Below are 17,099 nucleotides of genomic sequence, written 5' to 3' on the forward strand. Positions count from 1 at the left end.
TTCTGCCATATATTCTTTCTTAATTTTAGATGTATAACTTATTATCTGTCCCCTAAGATATGCTTTCATCGCATCCCATAATATAAATTTATCATCCACTGAATGAAAATTTGTATCCAAAAAAAATTGAATCTGCTTTTTCATAAAATCACAAAAATCTTGACGCTTTAATAATGTTGAATTAAATCTCCATCTATAAGCCACTTCTTCCTTATCAGCCATTATTATTGTCATTAATAAAGGAGAATGATCTGATAATATTCTTGCTTTATATTCCATATTTTTCACTCTGTGTTGAATATGCATTGATAATAGAAAAAAATCTATCCTTGTATAAGTTTTATGTCTATGAGAATAGAACGAATAGTCTCTTTCTTTAGGATTGATTCTTCTCCATATATCAATTAAATTTAAATCTTTCATCAATGATAAAGTTAAATTTACTACCTTCAATTTTATAACAACCTTGGTTGATCTATCTAAGACTGGGTCTAAGCAAAAATTAAAGTCTCCTCCAATTAATATTTTTTTCGTGTGCATCCGCCAAATTCAGAAAAGCTTCTTGTATGAATTTTGCATCATCTTCGTTTGGTGCATAAATATTCATAAAAGCCCATAGTTCAGAAAAAAAGTTGACAATGTATAATCACATATCTCCCCGCAGAACCAGTTATTACATTTTGTATTCTAATTGGTAACGTTTTATTGATCAAAATTGCTACTCTCCTCGCTTTTGAATTAAATGAAGCCGCAACAACATTACCCACCCAATCTCTCTTTAGTTTCTGATGTTCTGTTTCTGTTAGGTGCGTTTCCTGTAAAAAAGCTAAATCTATCTTCATTTTTTTAATGTGTGTTAAGATTCTTTTTCTTTTCACTGGTCCATTAAGCCCGTTAACATTAAAACTCAAAAAATTCAATAAATTAGTCATTATTCTTAACAAAGTTACTCCAATCTAAAACATTACTTATCTTCTCAACTCTCATAGTTCCTTGGGGAATCTCTTTAAACTTCACCATGTTGCTATGTGTTTCCCTCCCAACCTTCCAGGCAAAAAGAAAAAAAAAGATAGGATACAAAAAAAGAAAAAACAAAATACCCCCCCACTAATGTTGTGAATGAAAAGATACACAACACTACCCCCCTCCATTTTACGGGTCGTGGCTAAAGCCACGCTTGCACACATGATTAGCGTAGCAATTGGTCAGTGCTTCTTCCAGTTCCCCCGCAACAAAAAAAATTATATATATAGACAAAATTAATGTTACTATTCCCAACTAATATTCCTCCAATTTTAACCTTTCTTACCCCCCTCGTATAATTAATAATATATTTATACATTCATCCACCTTCAAAAATCCAGCAAGTCCATTCTTTGACCCAATCTTCATCTTCAATCTATCTCGCTCCCCTGGATTTGTTCTTGTATCTGGTGAATACTCAGAGAATCTTGCACAAACTGCTCCGCTTTCTGGTAGTCATCAAAAAATCTTTTTTCTCCACCAGGCAAAAAAATCTTCAAGGTTGCAGGATAACGCAATATAAATTGATAACCATGATCCCATAGGGTTTTTTTCACTGGATTAAATTTCTTCCTTCTCTTCAAAAGTTCATAACTTATATCAGGGTAGAAAAAAACTTGAATCATCAAAGGCCCTTTTCTATCCTTGGCAGCTCAAGCAGCTGCCTGTAGAATCCTTTCCTTGTCTTGAAACCTTAAGAATTTTATTAAAATCAATCGTGGATATTGGTCATCTTTTAGTTTTGGTCTTAGAGCTCTATGTGCCCGCTCAATTTCAATTGGTCGAACCTCCTCTTCCATTTGCAAAACTTCCGGGATCCATCTTTGAAAAAATTCTATTGGTTTTTCTCCCTCCGTACCTTCTTTAAGACCAACAATTTTAATATTATTACGTCTACTGAAATTTTCCAACATGTCCACTTTCTCCAAGAGTCGACTTCTTTCCGAATTCCAGACAAGCAGATCATTTTCTGTTTTTTCCACTCTATCATTCATATGCCCCATTGCTCTTTCCATCTTCTGAAGCTTCTTATCCATTTTGTCCTGTATTTCCACAGCTTTATTATAGCACATCTTCGTATCTCTAAGCTCTTCTCTTACTTTTCTTAGTTCAGCCGTTAATTGCAATATAGCCTCTCTTATGTTTCTATCATCTCCTTTACTTCCAATCGCTTCCAATTCTTCCTCCTCTTCTTCATCTATATTCTCTGCAGAATCCAATTCTGACTCTGAGTCATTTTCAATTGCAGTGGCTGTCGGTTCTTGTAATTTGAGTTGTGTCGATTTGCGCATGCGCATTTCCGGCATCTTCTTCGGAGAAACCGCTACCGCCGCCATTGCTCCCTGTTCTACCGAAGGAGATCCAACCTGAGTCCGAGGCTCCATCGTTGCAGTAGGCCATTTTTTCTTCCCCTCTCGCGGCTGCTTCGCAACAGCAGACTTCTTTTGTTGCGGTTTAGGAGGCATATCATAAAGTAATCTTGCAAAGTTTATAAATAGTTTTCAGAAAGTATTTATTAACTTTGTTTTGTTTAAACGGTACTTTGCTGATTTTTTACGGGAGAGCTGGATTTACACGTCTCAATCCCATGTCATCATGTGACGCCCCCCCCGACTTTTCCTTCCTGAAACCTTTGGGACGTCGACACCACACCTCTTTAACCCACTTCAAGCAGCCCACTTCGTCCATCCAGCCGCGTTCTTGAACGTAAATAACAACACCCCGTGGGAATTATTCTTTCTTTGGGAATGTTTTCCTCTTAAAAATCACCATCGGTGGTAGTTTGGTCCCATCAGAAATACACATTAACACGACAGTAAATGTTGCTTCTGGTGTCCAGCTGTTTTGACAAGGACTGTTTTCTCCCCCTTCTGACTGACAGTGCGGTTGCCAGCAAAATCAGAGAACATTGGTGTCTCATCCATGTTACCAATCAGTGAGAGCGGGTAAGAATGTGCCTTTCGATGCTTGATTACGAACGATTGGAAGGCTGTAATCTTATTCTCAAGGTCGCTCAGCAACTTCTGAGCAATCTTTGTCTTTTGTCTCAACACAAGATCACGTCTATTCGTAAATCGAGTGCACCAATTTCGCGTAGCTTTGAAATTTTCGCTGACCTCACGGTGTTTTTCATCCCATTTCAACACTTGAACTCGAATCATTTCTCTGGTAACAATGTATCCAGATGATCGCTGGTGATTCACCCACTAAAACTTTTTCTTCCAGTTCTGGCCACTGGCATGTTTTCCCGCGGTTTGCACATTTCCTCTTTGGCATTTCCCTTAGCATGTCCTCTGCCTTTCTCCACTCTCTCACTTGTTTCTGGTTTACACTAAACTTCTTAGCAGCTGCAGAATTATTCGTTCCTTCAGCAAAATCAACCACCTTCAGCTTGAAGCCAGCATCATATCGGATTTGTTTTAATCTTCTGTACTTGGTGGTCGCAAACTCAATACTGAGTACACGTACTAATCCCACCACCCCGCGTTATGTTTTAACGAGATTACAATGGGCACTAAATGGTTTCATGGGGGTTACATTCCCGAGGATTCTTTACCATTGGGAACCTAATCCAAAGCTTCCCTGCCTGATTTATTTATTAAGACTTTGCTTATAACGCTCTATAATGTGTAGGCCTATTTTCTTAGCAGGTACTGGTTTACAAAGTTTCCAGGTTCCAGATCCGGCAAAGCTGAGTACCAGCATGTGAGATCTTGTGGTCTTTTCTGGTTAAATCAAAAACCTCTACAAAAGGGGTCAGCTTATACAAAGGTAACATGAAAAAGTCACTTTCTTAACCTTGAAAATGGGGGTCGGCTTATACACTGGAATTTACGGTATGTGTGCAGTATACAACCCTGAGATTTGTCTTCCTCATAGCCGTGAAACAAAGAAAACAATGGAACCCATTCAAAGAAAAACATCAGACCAACCCCACACACACAAAAAAATCATGCAAACGGCAACAAAAAAAATAAACAAACAAAGAACACAGAATATAAACCACAAAAATGAAAGAGTTCAGGCATACTTAGTTCAGCTCAGTGTTTGTTATCTGCAGGCTGCCCCAATTCAAAATCACACAAAATAGCAATAAAAAAATTGACAGAAACACACAGCATGAACTACAGAGGGAAATCCATAAACCACGTCGATTAAACCTTGCCCAAGACCCAGACTTGCCCCCTAAATGTCATTGTTACAATTGAACGTGCTTCCAGCTGCCTTTCAGTGGTGATGTGGGAGAGTTGGTTAGTGCTTTGGGTCCTTGAGTGACCCTGTGGGCAAGTGACAATATGCCTCATCAGCAAATGGGTGTGGTTGGAACTTCTGGTGATTTAGTGGCCTGTTTCTATATTGTATCTCTCGCTATATAATATGCGCATCATGAATTCCTAATGTTCTCCACATTCTGAAATTTGGGAATGATTTTTGTTTATACAGGAGATGGTAAAGTCCAGAAGGTTCTTGAGACTGGTCACTCAGCCTTCATCATAGCAGAACTAACCCTTTTAAAGGAACCTGCGTTAATCCTATCAATGTCCCTTGACTCCGTGAGGGTAAGTATCCCTGGAGGAGTATGCGTATCTACAGGTCCAATGGGACTGGTGGGCACCATTGTACATTCTGGATAGAGATGACTTTATTAACTGAAATAGTCTAAGTTGTGGGATACTGTAGTATTGTAACGTGTGGCTCTGTAATTACTGAATAAACCTCCTCTGAAAAAGGAATTTTAAAAAAAGTGTGTCAATGATCACCCCTGGTAGAACTGACCAGAATGTATTTTCCAGTACTTAATATTCATACACAAGCATTGTAAATAATTTTTAAAATAGACATTGAATATGTACTTTTCTTTGTAGAAATTCCTGTACGTCACATCTGCCAAAGAGCTGCTTCGACTCCCACTGGTGCAGTGTGAGGAATACTGTAGATCGTGTGGAGGATGTGTTCAGGCCAGGGATCCTTACTGTGGGTGGAGTAACCAGAAAAAGGAATGTGTTCAAGTCACACACAATTCTGAGTTAGTCTTTTATTTTTTCTTTTGTATGAAATCCAGACTGAAGGTCTATGCAGTACTGAGAGAGAGCAACACTGTCAAAGGAATCAACTCTCCAGTGACCCATTAAACCAGGGCACCACCTCTTCTGTCAATTGGACAGGAACCATCTCACTAAGCATGTCCATGTAACAAGAGAATCCCCCAGGTTATCCAGTCACTGTCCCTCATCCATTGACAATAAAATACATTAGCTAGTAATCACACAGCCGGAATTGTTGTGTATAAATTATTTTTAGAATTGGAGATGCAAGAGATTGCAGAACCTGTAATCTAAAGCAACAGTCTGCTAGAGGAATTCTGGTTAAGCCATATTTGTGGGAGGAAAATTACTGGATTCCTGAGTTCCGTAGAGTTCTCTAGCCTCAATATTTTCTGGCCTTGCACAGTAGTTCATGGGGAGTAAAGGGGCACGTATGGGAGCTCAGGAAAACAAGTCTTCATTTCGTTTTTACTTTATATAAGGCATGCACTTATGATGCGGAGGCACAATGATGTATGTCCATCACAAACTTTTACATATAACCTGTAATGAATTATTCAAGCTAGAATGCTTAATTGAACAATATATTTACAATATTACTGAATATTAAAAATTCAACACTCCTCCCTACTTGGCTGTAAACACTAACTCAATATAGAATGCATCTCAACTTGTATATGTGTACAGTATATGAGATAATACAACTATTTATACAGTCATCCACAGCATAGTAACTTTTAAATTGTCCCATTCAGACCTAAAGATTTAATTACTGTGGAGGATTTCTTATTCTTTCTTGACATGGGAGGTCACTGTGCTTGGTAGGTGAGACTTGCAGCTGTGTAACAATCTCAGGTTCTGGGGCCACCTCTGTTCTGGTTGTAGGAATTGACTCTGGGACTGCAGGAAGTGGTTCTGACAGCTCTGGACACCTTTCTTCAAGATGCTCAATCAGCACTTCCTCCTGAAATGATTAGTTGTCCTCTTGAATTCAATCTTGTAATCCTGTTCTCCAAGAACAGAGCCCATCTGTAGCGGGAGGAGAAGATGGCGGTGTGATGCAGCTCGCAGCGGCCACTCTGGTGGTGATGTCTGTTATTTGTCAATTAGGGTGCCGTGCACTATCCTGATTTGATGGAGACGGACGTGAGAGCACGGAGGAACATCTGGTGAAACTTCTGAAATGCCTGCTTCGCTGCTGCTATAACTGTGTGGTCCAGAATCTCCGGAGGAGAAGGCCCCGAGTCCTCGGCTTTGCTTGTTGCTCAGTGGCCGGGGTGGGGTCAAAGCGCTCGGCAGAGGATGGTGCTCGGAGAGGCTGTGTTGGAGACTCAAAGTTTTCGGACGGACTTAGAGTCCACCGAGGTCGGGTGCTTCCAATGGTGCTGCATCGGCAAGTTGGCAGCGCTTGGAGGTTCATAGCGGGGAGAGTTTCTCCCTTCTGCCGCCTGCATGAGATGATGTGTCTATTGGGACTTGGAGACTTTTTTTTTTACCGTAACCATGGTCTGCTCTTTATCAAATTATGGTATTGCTTAGCACTGTTGTAACTATATGTTATAATTATGTGGTTTTGTCAGTTTTAGTTTTGATTTGTCCTGTGTTTTTCTTGTGATATCATTCTGGAGGAATGTTGTATCATTTTTTAATGCATGCATTTCTAAATGACAATAAACGAGGACTGGGTGTCCTCGTAATCTAATCTAATCTCTGCATTTGTTAGTGGAACACCCTTCTGTGGATTGAAAATGGACACTAGTGGTTGATGCTCAGTAATAAGGGTAAGCTTTCTCCCATACAGGGACTGGTTGAAACGTCTTACACCCCAAACCAGGCTTGAGGCCTGTCTGCCAATCTGTGCTTATTTTACACTGCAGTGGTAAAAGAACTGGTGCAAAAGTATTCACTTCCATCACTCATAATGTGACATGGCCGCACCTATACTATAAGGCAAGGCGTCACAGGCAAGCTTCACTGGATGATGTAGATCACAGCGTCTGCCATCACAATGTCCTTTACTTTTCGGAAAGCCACCTCACACTGCTTTGACCATTACCATTTCTTCCTGATCTGCAGTAATGAGTTCAAGGGGTGACATGTCCTTTGACCTTGGGACATCCGCCGATGCTTGAATTTTCTCTCTGCACTTGGGTAATCATTGTATGTAGATAGTGTGACCACAGCAAGTGATGCTTGATTGAAAGAATTCATGCTTGTTGTGTGCTGCTCTGAGCTCATAATCTTCTAATCTTTTTAACACTGTCTTGAGATTTTGGAGATGTTCCTTGTCATCCTTATCAGTAACGATGTCATCCAGGTAACACTGACTGCCTGGGCAGCCTTGCAGCACCTGGTCCATAGCTTTCTGTCAGAGTGCAGGTGTAAATGCTACTCCAAGTATACGCCTATTGTGGAGATAAAGCCCTTTGTGAGCATTTATGGTGAGAAATACTTTAGACTCTTCTTTCAACGCCATCAGCAGGAAAGCCTCAACTAAGTTCGTTTTGCTGAAGTATTTTCCTCCAGAAAGGTTTGCAAAGATATCCTCTATCCTGGGCAGATGGTATTGATCTACTTTTAGTACTGGGTTGATGGTGACCTTAAAATCATCACGGATCCTGACAGACCCATTCTTCTTGGCTACTGGGATCATCGGCATTGCCCATGGGCTCTACTCAAACTTGGAAAGAATTATTTTAGTCTCCATGCAATCTAGCTCATGGCTGCTTTATCGTAGATGGTATAAGGAACCACACAGGCTTTGTAAAACTTTGGTGTGGCATTTTCATTAACACTATTTTACACTGGGCATGTGTAAAATGTGGGCACGTGGCCAAGTGATTAAGGCATTGGACTAGCAACCTGAAGGTTGTGAGTTCGAGCCCCAGCCAAGGCAACGTGTTGTGTCCTTGAGCAAGGCACTTAATCACACATTGCTCTGCGACGACACTGGTACCAAGCTGTATGGGCCCTAATGCCCTTTCCTTGGACAACATTGGTGTTATGGAGAGGGGAGACTTGCAGCATGGGCAACTGCTGGTTTTTCATACAACCTTGCCCAGACCTGCGCCCTGGAGAGTGAAGACTTTCCAGGCGCAGATCCATGGTCTCGCAAGACTAACGGATGCCTTTACTTACCTTATTTTACACTTAATATGTTTGAGTTTTCCAGTGCCATCCTTGAACACTGCTGTGGCATCATCCAGTATCTATCTTAATTCGCTTGCAGTTGACTTTATTCAGGGGATGTGACATGCAAATTGTAGATTTTTTTTTACCACAAACAAGCCCAATCTGGCTTGTTGGTTGTTGTATTTCACTGTTACAAATGTCATTCTCACAAGAGTTATCTTTTCTCCAATACATTTCTTAGTTGGATATCTGCAAGCTTCAGTTCAGTATTTTTGAAATGCCGTTCAAACCCATTTCATGGAATGACTGAAACAACCAAGCCCGTGTCCAAATATATTTTAGTTAATTTGCTATAAGCCATTTTGCATGTCTCTTGTTTTCACATTGTAAATCTCATAGCTACTTAGTCCTGTATCACTTTCATCATTATCAGATTTTTCATCAACAGCTTGCAGATTAGTGCTCTTTTTGAAACTGAAAATTGATCATTTTTTTCCATTCCCTGTGCAGTCCATTTAATTTTGTCTGTCCAAAGTCTTTGTGTGTGTCCTACTTTGATGCATTTTCTGCAAGTTTTGCCTTCAAACCTGCCAAAGTCTGGTGTATGTGAGCCCCTGCTGCAATGGTAATACAATTTGTTAAGCCAGGCAAGTTTCTGTCTAGATGCTACAATTTTGTTCACGTGCACTTTCATTCCTGACTTTAACTCAATTGCATCTGCCTGGTTTTTCCATTGATACAGCTATTTTAAATGGTCTTTTGAATGTAAGCTGTGCTTCATCTCGGAGTGTTCTTGTATGCTTTCTTGTTAAAATTACACAAACTAAATAATCTCTCTGTGCATCATTAAGCCTGTCACTGAACTAAATGCTCAGGCAATCTCTTCAATTCAGACATGTACTCTGAAATGGACTCCCCTTCCTTTTCATTCCGCTTATGCAACTTAATTCATTGTGCAATCAACAATGATTTCAGTTCTCAGTGTTCCTGCGTTACTTTTACAATATCAGCAAAACTGGTTTTGGCTGATGTGCTTGGAGCGGTCAAACTTCGAAGCTCTACTCACTTCTCATTGGCCGTTTCATTTGTTTCAAAATTCTGCCCAAGTCATTCCAATGTAACGAGCCATTTCCGCTCCTTTTTTCCATTTGTGATTAATCTCCGATACTCACTGTTTATGAACCCAAGAATTTGTCCGTTTTCTGTTTTCTTTAAACTTGACCATGTTATCTTTCTCCCTTCCAAAGAGTTGCATGCTGTACTGTTTTGCTTTAACTCTAACATCTCACTCTGCTTCAACAGGTAGGCAGTCTTCTTGGGTTTGTTTTAAAAATACCTTGTTGCCTCTTCTGTTTTGTAACTCCAATACAAGACTAATTGCAAGAAAGAGGCTGGTCATCATTATGTCTTTAATTGAATCATGCACTTTTAACCAGGTGGTGTGATGTTCGGTGCTAAACACGTACTTTTACATATAAACTGTAGTGAATTATTTAAAAAATAGTTATATATATTATATATTACATAACATGCTAGTTATTAAGTACTTGAGTTTGATTGTAAGTAATTAATTTGTGTGTGTATGTGCAGAAGCAGCCATGGATTAGATGTGCAATACATTCTTCATTTGCGTGGAGACATTTATCTATTAATTATGATTGCTCCATTATTAGTACAGCTCACAATACCCTCATCAATGTCTACCATCAGCTCAGAGCCCAATGTCCAATTCAGCTCCCATTATCAGTGCAGTAACCCACATCCAATGGAAATTAAAGTATTGACCAATCCGTTTCCACTTACAGTTCTCCGTCTCTTGTGAGCCTGTCAGTGCCTGAGTCGGGGAGCTTGCAGAAGCAACACAGAAGATTGTAGCATTGGAACAGTGAGCTACTGGTCTCACACTTGTTGTTGCAAGACGTCTCTGGCTCTGTCTTTTCTGAGATACTGAAGTGCTAGGTTATGGACTAGATCGGTCTCTTTTGAGGGCTTTTGCTATTCCATGCATGGTGGTGGTGGGGCCTCGTGCTTCTGCATGAGAGGGGACTTTGGGGTTCTGCTATTACCAGCATTCATTCTTCTGGATTTGTTTTGTGGATGTCTCTGCAAAGAGTAAGAATTTCAGGTTGTATGCTCTATAAATTTTCTGATATTATATTGAACCATTTGAACAAATTGCGTTAAATTAGCACTTCCAATGTAACCAAACAAGATGTGTCACAGTATTTGACATCCATCTGCAGAAGGGTGGAAATTATGCGGCTGAAGTTATAGCAGCCCGTGGCAAATCTGAGAAAATGTGGGGGGCACGAGAACATGGAAATGGAGTGGCCAGGGACCTTGAAGGGTTGTAGGGCTTGAGAACATTGCAGAGTTATGGAGGGGCAAGAGCCTGTGCCAAGTTGGTTCACTAAAGAGGGTCTGGTGAGCATGAACTAAAGCAAACAATTATTTATGTCCAGTACTGCTGACCAAGTAATGAAATTGTGAAAGGGAGGTGTCTAAGAAGGTGAAAGTGTTATTTTGCCAGCACTCACTGGTCAGTGATAACTTCACCACTTTCAACACTTGGTCCAGCCACATAGACACTATGGTGAAGAAAGCTCACCAATGCCTCTACTTCATCATGGTCCCATTGACTGACCAACTTGTACAGATGCACATTTGAATGCATCCTATCCAGAGACGTCACAGCTTGGTGCAGCAATTGCTCTGTCCAAGACTGCAAGAGATTGCAGACAGTTTTGAACATGGCCCTGTCTATTAGGAAAACTAATCTCCTCTCCTGTGACTGTATTGTGCTGGCTCAGGAACACAGCCAATATAACCAAGGACCAATCAAACCCCAGTCATCGTCTCTTCTCTCCTCTCCCATCTGGCACAAGATACAAAAGCTTGAAAACAAATGCATCCACACTCATATGATAAATATGAACTCTAGGTTTCGTATTCTATTTCAACATGTCCCTTGCACTTTAGTTGTCCACCTGCACTACTTTCTCTGCAATTGTAATACTATATTTTGCATTCTGTAATTGTTTTTTCCTTTCAAATTCCCTCAATATACTTATGTTCAAAAGTTATCTGTATGGATGGCATCAGAAACAAAGCTTTTCACTGTATCTCGGGACATTTGACAATAATAAACCATAACCAGATGCTGATGTCTATTTTCCATTTCCTTTTGCAGGAATACCCTTCAAGATCTCAAAAGAGGTGACAGCTGTCCTCCAACTGAAGGTAATATTGCTTTGACAAAAACCCAAAGTTGCACTGTTTCATACGTCTGGTCACAGGTTCAGTTCTCACTTCAGGGAATGTTTCTTATAAGGCCCGTTTGTGGCCACTGGGACAACGTGGTCTGGACCATTTCTAAACAAAGTGCATGTAGGCAAATCTCTTCTCAAGCTCCCTTGGCTTTCTGATTTTTTTGAGTTAGGAAATGATGACTCTCTTCCTCTTTCTGTTTAGTCCATGCAAAACAGGAACAACAGTAGGTCTCCTGTGAGACAGCAACTTGGGCAAAGATCACTGTGGTCACAGTAGAGGCACAGCTTTGAGGAGAACACAGGAGGGTAGGAATAATTTTTGCAAAGAGTTTGCATGGATTGAATTGGCCAAATGGCCTTCTGTGCTGACAAGATTTAGAAACCCCAGAGGTCAGGTGCCTGAACTAAAATAATTGTTAAAAGCAATTGAACCTTGAAAGATGTAAGACCTTAGAAAGTCTAGCAGCAAAGCGAGCTAAAGGGAGCTGTAACAATCCAGCAAAGTAATGACTGCTGTTTTCCTCCTCCTAGCTGAATCTTCATGCTCCTTAAGGCAAGCAACTCACTCTGGCTGGCTGGTGCTCACTTTTCCCCTTAAGGAATGTGTTCCTGTGTACCTGTCCTGCCCGAAGCATTCCTATCATGCTCATTACTTCTGGAGTTTCAAAGATAGCTCCAAGGAGCTACCCTGTTCTTCAAATGACGATAATTGTCTGCTGTCCATAAGTGAACTTTCTAAGAGTGACGTTGGCTCTTACAAATGTATTTCAAATGAAAGAGGAGTGAAACATCGTCATGCTGCTTTCATGGTTAAGAACACTGGTGACTCTTCAATATATCTGTCCAGTGCTGCATTGTATTCTATGTCAATTGTAGTCATCTGGCAATGTTTTTGAGTTGTGTTTCCCCTCGCATTAGCCTATATTTCCCCTGGCAAAAATGTACTGGGAAATCATTTTGCAATGTTTAAAAGACATTTGAACAGGTACATGGGGAGAAAAATTTCAGAGGGGTTTGGGCCAAGTGCACACAATCAGGAGTGGTTAAGGAGGGCACTTTGGTTGGCATGGACAAGTCAGGGCAAAAGGCCCATTTCCACGCAGCCTGACAATAAAGAACAATTTTCCTTCATGAAATTTCCTGACAACAAACTGATGGGTCAACAATTTCCTTCCTTCCCCCTTAAGACTCCAGGTTCAATCGGCCTGCCAACACCCAAACATCTAGGTTTTTAATGTTCAGCTTGTTTGGGTGTCCTTTATCTAATTCCAAGAAGCTTGGTTTTAATGTGGGAGACTGGAAAGGTTGCAGAATAGCACAACACTTTATTATCATGAGAATCAAGAGTTCGTCCTCTAAATCCCTAATCACCGAAACACCAACTAAAGAGTGATCAAAATGCAGGCCACGCAGCACCTATGGACAGACAACCAGAGTTAATGTTTCACACCAATAACTTGTCAGTTTAAGAAATGCCATCAGGCAGCAGTCACCACTTGGTATTTTATCAGTGGTGCACTGTTGTGGAAGGCTCTGGTGCATGTCCTAAGTGCATTGTCTGTCAAGGCAGCAACAGCTCATGCCTTTCGTTTCAGTTACAGTGTGCAGTGAGCCCCGGTCAGATCTGTGCTGTTTATATACCTGCTTCACAGGAATATTAAACAAAAATGAAGACTCAGTACATTCTGGATATTTGTATTTCTAGTGCAGTTTTATAACTCAGGGACTGTGTATTTACTGCACTTTATTAGAAATTGTAATTGTTAAGTTTTTTCCAGGATAAAATTTTTTTCTAATTGTCACTACTGATATGAAAATTTGTGATTTTCGTGTTTTCATCTTTGTGTTGTACTCCCTGCTCTCTGAACTGAGGTCTGTTCTACTTGCCCAGGGCTGCATTACTGTGTTGTTCAGTAGATGTTTGTGGGAGCTGATAGGAGAAGCTTGGCTTGCAACAATGAAAAGCCTGAAACAGGAGATAGCAACACACCTCTTGTTTACTATGACCCTGCTATAGTAACTTGGAAGCCAGGCAAGATCTTGTGCGGTTGGGGTGAAGACGTGTTGTATTGTTGAGAGAATTTCACCCATGGGTGTATTCTAACCCCTGCTGTCCAGACTGTGTGGGGGTGAAGCCTAATCTATGAAGTCTACAGTGGTCTTACTGTGATTGGGGATGTTGTGTCCTGACCAACAGCTGGCAATAGCTTTATTTTAACTCAAAAAAGCCTATGTACAACACGGATTCATCTGAATTGTAAGGGATGCATGTTATTTGCACGTTGCAAAGTTATCCAATAAAGTCAATTTGTTCCCACTGTGAAATAAGCTTCAGCTGTTTACACTTCAGACACAATGGGTACCTTGCAGAAGTCACAGCTTCCCGTGATCACCAGCATGGGTGTCAGTCAAATAGTGAGACCTATCATTCTGAATGTTACTTTCACTCTTGTCTGATTGCAATATTTTCACTTCTATTCTCACTAACTTCAGTTTTAGCAGGGTCCATTAATGCCACAATTGGTCAAAGTTTAAAATAATATCCATTGCAGTGACTCATCTCACCACTGAAATTTGGTTCTTGGTTCCATATTTAGATCAACATTGTGATATCTAGAGTTGGATGGTCCTGGGTCCTGACTGGAAATCAGTTGAGTAGATTAGTGACACTCAGAGACACCATTGACAGCTTTCATCATGGCTGATGACTGAGTGTAATCTGAATGGTCGGTAATTTGTTGGATTGGCTTCATACTGTTTCAGTGAATAGGATATGCCTGGTCAACTTTCCAATTTGTTGGGTCAATGCCAGAACCGTTTAGACAGAGATCAACCAAGTTCACCAGCACAGTTCTTTAGCACCAGAGTCACAGATTTATCTAACCCCACAGCCTTTGTGAGATCATAACCACCCAGTCCTGTACTCTGGGTTATGACCTCACATGGAATGAAGGGAATTGGCTGGAGACTTGCCAACGAGGATCTCAACCGGATGCAAAATTTTTCAACTATTCATCATTTCTGGCTGAACATGGTTTGCAAATGTTTATTTTGTCAGATACTGAACTCAACCAACAATGGTGGGGATGTTCTTGTAGCTTCCTGTTTCTTATTGTTTCTGAGCTGATGTCCAGATGATCAGAGCTCCATAAGATGCTTCAGGAAGCAAGAGCTCATCACAAGTGCCGGCTGAGCGAGTTGATGTCGCAACTAGTTCAGTGGTGCTTCACCTAATTGTAGTTGTATTAATCCTGAGAAACACACAAAATGCTATTGTTCCCAAAGGAACACCAAGAACCGCAACCATTGATGTTGTATATCAACAGTTTGCACTTGAATTTTGTTTAGAAAAGATGAACTTCATAGGCAATATCTGCGTAACATTGTAAATATATTGTTTGATTGAGCATTCTTTGTTGTTTACATAATGCACTGTGAGTTGTATAGAAAAGTATGTAAATGGCACATGTCATTATGCCAGCATGTCTACGTGCACACTTTGCTTAAAGTAAAAACAAACGTATATGAGTTATCTCCTGGCTCCGTGTTTTTCTTTTAATTAGTTTTTTTTAATGTTTTGGAGTTACAAGACATAACAATGGTGATGAGATATTTTTTAAATGAAACTAAGGTGATTACCTACCTGTTGAAGCGCAGCGAGATGTTCACATTTTTAAAAAGAAGCACTGTGAGATGTTTGAGTATTTAAAAAAAAGCAGCACAGCACATGCTTCTTTGCAGGGAGGCAGAGAGGTCGAGTTTAAAAAGAGGCAGAAAACTGACTAAATTCATGGATACATAAGCTGTGAGTCCCAGGTCATGATAATCATAAATGCAGAAATAGCTGGCTACATCAGAAAGATAGACACACTTTACACAAGTCATGACTGGAATACATTTACTGAACAAATTGAGCAGTATTTTAAAGTAAATGGAATAGCCGATGAGAAACAAGTGTTAGTTTTGCTGAGTGCATTGGGTAGAAAAGCATACAGTTTGGATCATGCTCCATCCAAGCCGAGCGAATCAAGCTTTGCTGATGCTGTGAAAGAAATGCACAACCATTTAGAACAGAAACCATTGTTGATTGCAGAACGCTTTAGGTTTCATAAGCAGAATCAAAGGGACGGGAGTCCATTTCAGCACATATGACTGAATTGGAGAAGTTGTCTGAGCATTGTCAGTTGTGTAATAGACTTTACGATGCACTGAGAGATCATTTAGTTTGTGGAATATCACAAGAAAGCGTTCAAAAATGGCTCCTAACTGAAGCACAACTTACAGCTATTCCAACTGCTCTTTAAATGTATCAATGGAAACAGCTGTCAGAAACGTAACTAAGTTGCAGTCAGTAAAGAAAGTAAGCATGACAAAAAATTGTAAGCATGAACAAAATTGCATTGTATAAACAAAAACTGGTCTGGCTGAACGAATTGTGTTACCGTTGTGCCAGGGGTTCACATACAACAGACTAAGGCAGGTTTAAAGGCAGAGCTTGCAGAAAATGCAACAATGTAGGACACGCACAAAGAGCATGTTGGGCAGACAAAAATAAATGGACTGCACAGGGAAGAGAAAAAGGTAAAAAGTCAAGTTGCAGTTTCAAAAAGTTTCTGCATGCTGTTAATGAAAGATTTGATAATGATGAGAGTGACACAGGACTGAGTAGCCTTGAGATTTACATTATGAAAACTAACAGGAGACAGGAAAAATATCTTACACCAGAAGTGAACAGCAAATGAAATAATATAGAATTGGACACTGGCTCAGCTGTTTCAGGCATGACACAAAATGAATTTGAATGCATTTCAAAGATACTAAACTGAAGCCTGTAAGTATCCAACTAAGGATTTGTACTGGAGAAAAGATAACTCCTGTGGGAATGACTTTTATGTGTTACGTACCCCGTAACTGGGTTACCAAACCAACAGAAATAGACCACTAGTTGGAGTCTGGATTACTAGGAGCTAATAAAGTTTTATTATAGAAATAGGTAACACAGTACTCTAATCGTAAGGATATAAATGCAACAGGTTAGCAGTGATAATACACACATTTACACAGAACTAGGGTAATAGGAATCAAACCAAGCTCTATCGCAGTCTAGGGGTAAAATGATCAGTCTTAAGTGACTCAGAGTTCAGTTCAGCTTAGTACTGTTCACAGTAATCGCTGTTGTGCCATTGGAGAGAGAGAGAGGGGGGTGGGATTGCAGTTTGATTCAGGCAGACCTTTGATGTCTTCGCAGTTGGTTTTCAGGTGGACCCTTTTATGTCTTCTATCCCGCTGTGATCACTGACTGTGGCCCCTCTGTTCCGGATACGACCGTTCTTCCGCGGTGAACCCGGCACCCAGGCAAGGGCGGACACACACACCAGTTTCCCACTGATCGTACCTTTACACCCTGTGAGTCTATGGTCGGTTCCGCGAACCGGACCTCCAAACTCTCACCAACTTGTGGGGGCACACCGCTCTTCCAGGGTCTCATTATCTCGTGACCTCGTGGTGTGTCCCGTGCCTTAGCGAACCTGTTCTTTTTATTCCCCTGCTGGGGTATCGCCTATCCATCAAACTTCAAACAGTTCAGGTTCAAAGCAACCGGTCTGTCAATATTCTGAATTGTGTCTTT

General features: G+C 40.5%; 1 protein-coding gene across 3 annotated transcripts in view; it reads left to right on the forward strand.

The window, feature by feature from the left end:
* Window positions 1-14,993, forward strand: part of LOC134358532 (semaphorin-4D-like) — a 42,160-nt gene extending 27,167 nt beyond the window's left edge. For all 3 annotated transcript variants that reach the window (XM_063070857.1, XM_063070858.1, XM_063070860.1), the window contains 4 exons: window positions 4,468-4,583; window positions 4,890-5,050; window positions 11,392-11,441; window positions 12,002-14,993. In XM_063070857.1, coding sequence (XP_062926927.1) covers window positions 4,468-4,583; window positions 4,890-5,050; window positions 11,392-11,441; window positions 12,002-12,366 — 692 coding nt within the window. In that variant the 3' untranslated portion in view covers window positions 12,367-14,993. The remainder of the gene's footprint in view (window positions 1-4,467; window positions 4,584-4,889; window positions 5,051-11,391; window positions 11,442-12,001) is intronic.
* Window positions 14,994-17,099: the final 2,106 nt, after the last annotated feature.

This window comes from Mobula hypostoma, chromosome 18 (genome assembly GCF_963921235.1).
Source record: "Mobula hypostoma chromosome 18, sMobHyp1.1, whole genome shotgun sequence".
In the NCBI taxonomy this organism is placed as follows: domain Eukaryota; kingdom Metazoa; phylum Chordata; class Chondrichthyes; order Myliobatiformes; family Myliobatidae; genus Mobula; species Mobula hypostoma.